The 8,695-nt window shown below is 40.7% G+C and overlaps 1 protein-coding gene across 3 annotated transcripts in view; it reads right to left on the bottom strand.

The window, feature by feature from the left end:
- Positions 1–2,375: 2,375 nt before the first annotated feature.
- The window catches only part of dmap1 (DNA methyltransferase 1 associated protein 1), a 9,724-nt gene continuing 3,404 nt past the window's right edge, over positions 2,376–8,695 (bottom strand). For 2 of the 3 annotated variants that reach the window (XM_032526405.1, XM_032526407.1), the window contains exons 6-10: positions 7,654–7,839; positions 7,189–7,260; positions 6,490–6,562; positions 3,627–3,979; positions 2,376–2,584 (exon numbers count right to left, since the gene is read on the bottom strand). In XM_032526405.1, the coding sequence (XP_032382296.1) occupies positions 2,525–2,584; positions 3,627–3,979; positions 6,490–6,562; positions 7,189–7,260; positions 7,654–7,839 (744 nt within the window). In that variant the 3' untranslated portion in view covers positions 2,376–2,524. The remainder of the gene's footprint in view (positions 2,585–3,626; positions 3,980–6,489; positions 6,563–7,188; positions 7,261–7,653; positions 7,840–8,695) is intronic. The other variant, XM_032526406.1, reaches the window with a different exon arrangement.

Raw genomic sequence — 8,695 nt, forward strand, 5'->3', positions numbered from 1 at the left:
TCATTGTCACATCAGCGATTACCTCAAGGTGTGATGTATTTGAACAGGGTTCTATCACATCTGCTATTACCTGCCTCTTCCTGCCTTATGTGCCTCAGTACACATCTTTTCTCTTAACTGTGTGTTCAATCACCACCACCAGCATCGGCGCTGGTGCGGCCGAGCGACCCCTCGACAGTGACGTATGCCAGCGATTAGCCTGGATACAGTTCAATTATGATAAACAGCCAGCGCACCTCTTAGGCCGTGATTAAAGCCTCAGCCTGTCCTTGATAAAGAGATCCCATCTCAATGCCATCACAACCACATTATAAGACACTCCGCCGTGGTGTTCTGCCTTATGCTTTTCACATAAGCAATGCAGAACGTACACTGTAGCCGGGACGGAGCTCATGGCAGATTGAGCTAGATCGGACCTGCTGGGGGTCTTTATCATTCACATGTGGCTGGTGATGCATCCCTGCCCACCTATTTTCAATTTAGACTAGTATTTATTAATAACCTCCACTTTCTTGAAGCCTATCTTATAAGATACCTGCCATGTAACTTAAGATAGGTTTAAATATTGAGAGATAAGAGAGGGACAGAGAAGCCCCAGTGCTGATAAATGGATGAGTGGTGATGAAAAGAAGATATCAGAGGAGCATGAAAGGAGAGAGGGGAAGAGAGCAGAGCATTAATCCAACACCAGGCCAGTAGAGAGAGGGTGGGAGAATGAAAGACAGAGAGAAAGGGGAGGGGGGAGGAGGAAGCAAAAGAAAGATAGCCTTTCGGCTGTGTTCTGTCAAGGGAGAAATTACACATTTACGGAGGTTTTTTTCAAGCAACGACGGGTTCCATAGATCAAACCACTGGATTTATGAGCCAATTTTCAACATGAAATATAGACACGGAGAATCCATTTTACCCATGTTTACTTGCCTTCTCTCACTCTTTTCCCTTCTCTCTCTCTCAATCAAACGGCCTACAGTGTATGGATGGGTTTATCCCTGTAACTTTAAGGAGCTTTTTAGAAAAGTAAATGAAGATGTTTTGATTGTAGGGTTGATGCAGCCTCCACTGAATGTTGTAGAGTGATTTCACATATGACAGTTAGGAAGGGCGGTTTCTGAAGAGGATCACGACTTTACCAAAGATACTGGTAGTTTTAATAAAAAGTTGTACTATTTTCTTGCTTTTGAATAAATTATTTGACAAAATTGCACTTAGATATTAAGTTAGGATCATACGTTCATTTGTTATCCAAAAACCATTAGAAGTGCCCAAATAAATGTTTTTGGGCTATAGACCAAGAGATGTGATGAGGACCATGAAAAGAACCCAGGAAATGGCAGACTGCAGTAGCTGAAATACTTGCATTTTTGCAAAGTATACATCTTTACAGATTAATAAATACACAGTCTAGATCACATGACTCCCCTCTTCTGGACAAAATTTGCATACAAATGACTGTCTAACTAGACTAAACGACATAATTGACATGCAATTAGCAATATTATGGGGAGGGAACCTAATGAAGTTTCAGAGGCTGTGCCAACCTAAGAATGATCACTGCTTAATTAACATATTAATGAAGCCATTAGATGTCACTTAACTTAAATGTCAGGTAAGGTAAGAATGTCTTGATCCCACAATTTCCCTGGCAAATGTGTATTCAACACTAATTACCTCCAAGTTACAATCTCATCTGAGAAAGAGCACTTGGAAGGTGAGAGGGACTACTATAGCATAAACATGCATAACACACAGTAAGCAAAAAAAACAATGAGGTTTATTGAATCATTGACTAAAGCATCTTCAAGGTCACCCCAGGACAACCAACACAACTCAGCCCCATTAGGTCAAAAATGAGCATGGACAGCAGATGGAACCACTGTCCACCAGAGAGAGAGCAAGACACACTGTGGGTTGCTACAGGGGTTACTACAGGCTAACACAAAAACACATTTCCAGTAAACACTATGGCATGATTAGCCTATGAAAAAACCTCAGATGGGTCAAATGAGCATTGCAGCTTGAGGTCCTCCCACTCCCAGAGTCTCTTCTTTTATTCCAATTCATTTCAATTACCCAGTCATTCCCACCTTCTTCGCCATGTCCTGATTAGCTCGGCCTGGCAATTTACAGTTGATCTTGCCTCATCTAAGGCTGAGCAGTGGTGGAGGAAGGGAGACGAGAAGTAATGGAATGAAATGTCACTCAGTTGTTGCCTTTGTCACAAAGATGCTGGGCAGCCCAGATGGGGAGGGGTTGGAGAGGTCTTGTTGGAAGATGTTTGTGTGTGTGTGTGTGTGTGTGTGTGTGTGTGTGTGTGTGTGTGTGTGTGTGTGTGTGTGTGTGTGTGTGTGTGTGTGTGTGTGGTGTGTGTGTGTGTGCTCGTCAGTGGTGCTTCTACGTAATGTTGTGTCCTGCTCCCGTGTCCCTCTTGTCCAACCATAAAACTTGTGGTTGTCTCTGCAATGACCAGAGTAACTTACACGGTCCTTTGTTCCCCACCGTGTACCAGCTGGTGCTCTGGTGCTCATCAAGGCTTCTTCACCTTTTTCACCGAAGACGAGCTGGATGCCGACTCTCTCCGTTTGCGCTGCAATGTGACATACCAAACAATCACATCACGGTCTAGCAGGGGTTTGCATTCCTAACAGGCATTAGAGTATTTAACCAGTTCACAATCAACGGGCATTTCTAGAGCAAGCTGGCCATAAATAATGAATGCTGCTTAATTATCGACAGGATTATCATAGTTGCAAACAAACACCTGCACATTGTCTACCTTAGAAATACGTAAACACATAACATAAATTAATGGCATTGTTTCGGTACTAGACCTTCATCAGGCAAAATGCCAACTCTGCCTTATGGTCTAGTACCAAAACATTGCCATTAAATTTATCTAAATGATCTTAACTGCTGAAAAGACCGTTTGACATGACTGAAAACATATCTGTCATCCATATGTAACAGTGCATGTGCTGAGTGCAATCTAACTATTAAAACTGAAGCTGAACCTAATTATTTAAGTTGTGCGTGTGCGTTCAACTGCCTTTCATTTAGTTATATTGTTTTGTCCATCATGTCACAAGCCTGCATGCTCCTCGAGCTAAACTAATCTTTGTAATACCGATTTAAGAATCTGATGTTACTTTCTATCCTATAAATCTATATTCTTCTGACATTCAAAATGAAAGTCATGCCATCATCACAGACAGCACACAACATTCACTGTAAGAAATGTAATACACCTATAAATATGAGTGGCCATTGCCTTAACTGCCTTTAAATTTTGAATTAGTACGGAATTTGTTAAATATGGCCATTAGTTATAATGTTACAAAAAAAATAACAGATGCTGCGATTTATTACTTACTGGACATTAAATGTCGAGTTTTCATTATCAAATAAATATTTGGTGTGATTTTGGCCATTATGCTATTTTCATACTAAGCAGTGACAGACAGGAAAAACTGGCTTTTTGACTTGCAAGTCACATCTTATACAGATGAGACTTGACCTCTAAAGACTTGAGATTTTAAAAGGACTTTGTCCAAAATACTTAAAAACAGAAAAGATAGCTTCAGTCCTTTGGTAACGGTTCAGTGGTTTGGGGGAATGCTAAACAGACTTACTGAGTTGGGGGTAAGTGGTGCTCCAACAACATCAATGATTTGTTCCTTGGCTTCCAACTTGATGTCATCTGCACTGGGCCAGGATGGAGCTTCACCCCCTGGGGTGGATGCTGTATTGCTGTTGGTGGCATTGACTTCTCCAACCTGTGTCGCAGCTGGGGGTCCAGCCCCTATAGTACCACCAAACCCGCCTCCACTGCCAGCCTTCAGAAGGGCCTCATAGCGATGACGCAGCATCTGTTGTTCGTATTCACAGTTGCTGTGGGCCTGCTTCAGCTCATACAGCAGCACTAAGTCGCTACGAAGTTCATTAAACATCTGAACAATCTCCTCTGTGGGCATGGGGTTAAGATCTGGATCCACAAACAGACACAAAGGCAAAGATGAATGGAAATAAGATTAAAGCACTTTGATGAAAACACCACAAAACTAGACAATGGTGTAACCAATGCATGTATTGGTCCCAAACTGTTCGATACAGGGATTTTGATTCAGTATGCAGCTTAGATAGTGTAGATTTGTGTTTCCAAAAGTCTTGATAGTCCAGCCCAGCAGATGTAGTTAGTATCCTTAGTATGGTACTACCATAGAAGCCATGTTTTTAAAACCCTCCAATGTAATCAAACAACTGACAACTTAAAAATGAGGAGATGACATCTTAGATTGTGCCAGGTAGTGTGAGATATATTAATTTCAACGGTTGTTATTCAAACCAAGACCACCAAATACCTAATTTAGGATCCTTGTATTGTAACGCCGGAAACACCCGGCACGCGAAAGGGCCACTAAGCATAGATTAGTGCCTAATCACGCGGCTGGCTGTTCATACCAGACACGCATTTCTCTGCACCGGTCACAAAGCAATCTCGAGTGTACAGTGGGGCTGTAAAGTTTGGGCACCTCAGGTAAAAATGTGTATTAATGTGCATTACGAAGCCAAGAACAGATGGAAAAATCTCCAAAAGGCATCAAATGACAGATTAGTCATTCATATAATATGTCACAAAAAGTTAGATTTTATTTGCATCATTCACACTTTAAAATAACAAAAGAAATGGCATCTATAAGGGTTTGGGCACCTTGCCGAGTTTCTAGCATGCACCGCCCCCTTTGGAAAGACCTGACAGCATCATGGATTGTTCTCAATCATTGTCTGGAAAGACCAGGTGATGTCAATCTTAAGGTTTTAAAAGCCCAGACTCATCTGACCTTACCCCAACAATCAGCACTATGGCTTCTTCTAAGCAGTTGTCTAAAAAACTGAAACTAAAAATAGTTGACGCTCACAAAGCAGGAGAAGGTTATAAGAAGATAGCAAAGGGTTTTCAGATGCCAATCTCCTTTGTTCGGAATGTAATTGAGAAATGGCAGTCATCAGGAACAGTGGAAGTTAAAGCAAGATCTGGAAGACCAAGAAAAATATCAGACAGAACAGCTCCAAGGATTGTGAGAAAAGCAAGTCAAAACCCACGATCCATCCAGAAAGACCTGGTAGACACTGGAGTTGTGCTACACCATTCCACTATAAAGAGATACTTGTACAGATATGGTCTTCATGGAAGAGTCATCAGAAGAAAACCTCTTCTATGTCCTCATCACAAAAATCAGCGTATGAAGTTTGTAAATGAACATATAGACAAGCCAGATGCATAGTGGAAACAAGTTCTGTGGACCGATGTTGTTAAAATAGAACTTTCTGGCCGGAATGAGCAAAGATGCGTTTGGAGAAGAAAGGGCACAGAATTTAATGACAATAACCTCTGTCCAACTGTTAAGCATGGGGGGGGGGATCAATTATGCTTTGGGGTTGTATTTCAGCCAGTAGCACAGGGAACATTTCACGAGCGGAAGGAAAAATGGATTCAATAAAATTTCAGAATAATTTTGAACGCTAACTTGATGCCATCTGTGGAAAAGCTGAAGTTAAAGAGAGAATGGGTTCTAGATCCTAAACATACCTCAAAATCCACGGTGGATTACATCAAGAGGCGTAAACTCAAGGTTTTGCCATGGCCTTCACAATCTCCTGACCTCAACATAATTGAAAATCTATGGCTAGACTTTAAAAGAGCAGTGCGTGACAGACAGCCCAGAAATCTCGAGGAACTGGAAGACTTTTGGAAGGAAGAGTGGACAAAGAAACCTCAAACAAGAATTGAAAGGCTCTTGGCTGGCTACAAGAAGCGTTTCCAAGCTGTGATACTTGCCAAAGGGGGCAGTACAAGGTATTAACTCTGAAGGGTGCCCAAACTTTTGCAAACGCCATTGTTTTGTTTTCTTTTATTTATAAAGTAGAAATGATGGAAATGAAATCTAACTTTTGTAACTTATTATACGAATGTCTGAGCTGTCACTTGATGCCTTTTGGAGATTTTTCCATCTTTTCTTGGTTTCATTGTGCACATTAATACAAATCTTTACCTGGGGTGCCCAAACTTTAAAGCCCCACTGTATGTGTCCGTCTCTCTGTGTGCTTGATTGCGTGTCTCGTTGTAGACACAGCTAAGTCAAGACAGCAATAATCACCAAAAACCTGGATGTTTTATATGGAAATTGGTTTTATTTTGTAAAGTATCCAGCTGCACTGTGGCCTTCCTGTATTACCTGCCTGGTTTGACACATTCATTCGCGCCCGCGGAAGAAATAGAGGAGATGTAAAAAATGTTGCTGTAGTTCGCTGGCCGGCGCGGCCGCTCCGCGCCTGATCACAATCGGTGTTGTCGGACACATTAAAAAACAACCTAAATGAAAATAGCTCCGCTTCCACATGCAGTGTGTTTTCTGTGTAAGTCTGTTGCAGAGGAAAGTTCAAAATGTTAAACTTAGAAATGTTAGCAGATTGATAATGTTTATTCACACTTACCCACTCCTTGGTCTAGCAGGATCTGCTCAATGGCCTTGATCTTCTTCTGGCCTACAGAGCTTGGCAGTTTCATCTGAATCACAACACACAGAGAAACACACACGCCAACACACACAAGGGTGTGATTTAAGGTGCCGGTGATATAAGGATAAACAGCTCCACCCCAGTGCTTTTAATTCGTATGAAATGCACTTCAGCAGGCCAGATCAAAATGTCTTTATCCACTGAACTCTGTCTGACTGATTAGCTAGAGGGGTACTTCACTCCTTTAGCCATGCTAATGTATTTCCCATAGAGAGCGGCAGCTCCTCATCAGTCTTGAAGATGAATAAGAGCCCCCTTGCTAGTTCTTAAAGATATTAGCAAGTCACTAACAGAATTAATCATCACAGTGCTAATGAGAGATAGCTAGCATTCAGGTTTCTCACATACATCAACAGCCGGGTCAAGCTTCGCTAAAATTTAGATATTAATAGTGGTATAAATAAAACTTAATTGATGGATAATGTCAGCACAGTGGAAACAAATATAAATTCTTAAAATGTGGGATTATTTATAACTACCATAGTTTGCAGGTTTGTTCTTTGTTTCAGATTGGTCTTTTGATTTCCTCACTGGTGTTTGAGAGCCAAAGGGAAGTTTTACGCTGCAGATGATACTTGTAGTTTTAATACCTTAGTATGATCCAACTATACTCACCCTCTGACTGCGCAGTGTGACTCCCGCTGATTTGAAGTCAGGGAACTTGATGCCTGCTGTTTCTGGAACAGCCTAAAGAAAAACAAATAACTGCTATAAAACGAGATATGACACCCCTCTGAACATTGTACAGACAATACTTAGATTACTATTATGGCATTCATTACCCAAACAGAGACACAGGAGCCCGTTTAAGTTTCTTTAAGACAAAGCAACTCCTTAGAAATTATATAATAAATACAAAATATTGAGACTGAGCAAAATCTTAATTTCCTATTTCAGTATACTGCAGCTTTGAATAAGCACTATCATAAGGTTGACAGATGTGCCATATTAATAAATAAAACTATGTAAGTAAGGTTTTTTTCCCCTCTAATGATGCTTAAGTTTGCTGGTAAAAAAGTCTCAGGTATGAATGGTTGGCTTGTGCTTTAGTTTGCTCATTTGTATGGGTGCGTGTCATACCGGTTTTTCGGTTTCTCTTTTTTGTGGTAGTTTCTTCTTAGAAACTCTCTTTTCTGCTCGCCTTAACTCTGTGGTTGTGTCAGCGGCTTTAATAAGTTTCTGCAGATCCTGGGCCTTCTTCTCACGCTCTCTCTTTCTTGTCTCAATCTTCCTTAGCTCCTGAATGAGATATTCCTCTTCTGCCACCTGCAGGAAAAAAGAGAGAAGTGTGATCTTAATTTTCAAAAGGCTGGCAAATATCTTACAAGCATTGGCTATTCTGTTTTCTTTTCTTTTTTCCCACAGAAGGCATTACTGCATTAATAACTACAGTTATATTGATATAGTATAGTAATGGGTTTGTCTTGGGTGGGCAATATTTAAAAGCTACAACATACAGGGTATGTACAGCAATCCTTTAGTTAAATTTACTACTTTTTAATACCTTTTTTACTACCTTCAGAATTTTTTTTAAAACCATCACGACACTGAATTGCAAGTGTTAATCAGCGACCTTTCTATTATTTACACAGATTTTGACACTTATAACATACAGAAATGAATAGATTTAGAGACAACATATCATTAACAACATATTGCACATATTTATTTCACTTAGTAAATAAAAGTAAAACAAACTACATAAATGTGCAATGGAGAGAATGGATAGTTCCAGCACAATGGCGTTTTTTGAAGAACGATGCTACTCCAAATCCGATGATGTACCCGGTTTTGTTTTTACCACAAGTGAATGACTTCGCGATGTCAGAGTCGGGAAACATTTCTTTAAACAGCTCTGAAATTTCTTCATTTGAGTTAAATGAGTGGTGTTTAACTGCAGTGTTAAAGTGGCACTAATTTGCGGCGGTGGTGGTGGAGGTGCAGCCGCACAGACAGCTGAGATTGGTCGAATAACTGCTCTCTCCGGGCACGCATTCCATTTTTATGTTTAGTGGATTGCATATGCGACCAAAGTGCGTTAGCTCCCATCCAGTTGGCATTGATGTTTTTTTACACACCGAACAATAAGCCTGCTGTTATTCCCTACTACAGGCCTGAGCCA

This window comes from Etheostoma spectabile, chromosome 9 (assembly GCF_008692095.1).
Source record: "Etheostoma spectabile isolate EspeVRDwgs_2016 chromosome 9, UIUC_Espe_1.0, whole genome shotgun sequence".
In the NCBI taxonomy this organism is placed as follows: Eukaryota; Metazoa; Chordata; class Actinopteri; order Perciformes; family Percidae; genus Etheostoma; species Etheostoma spectabile.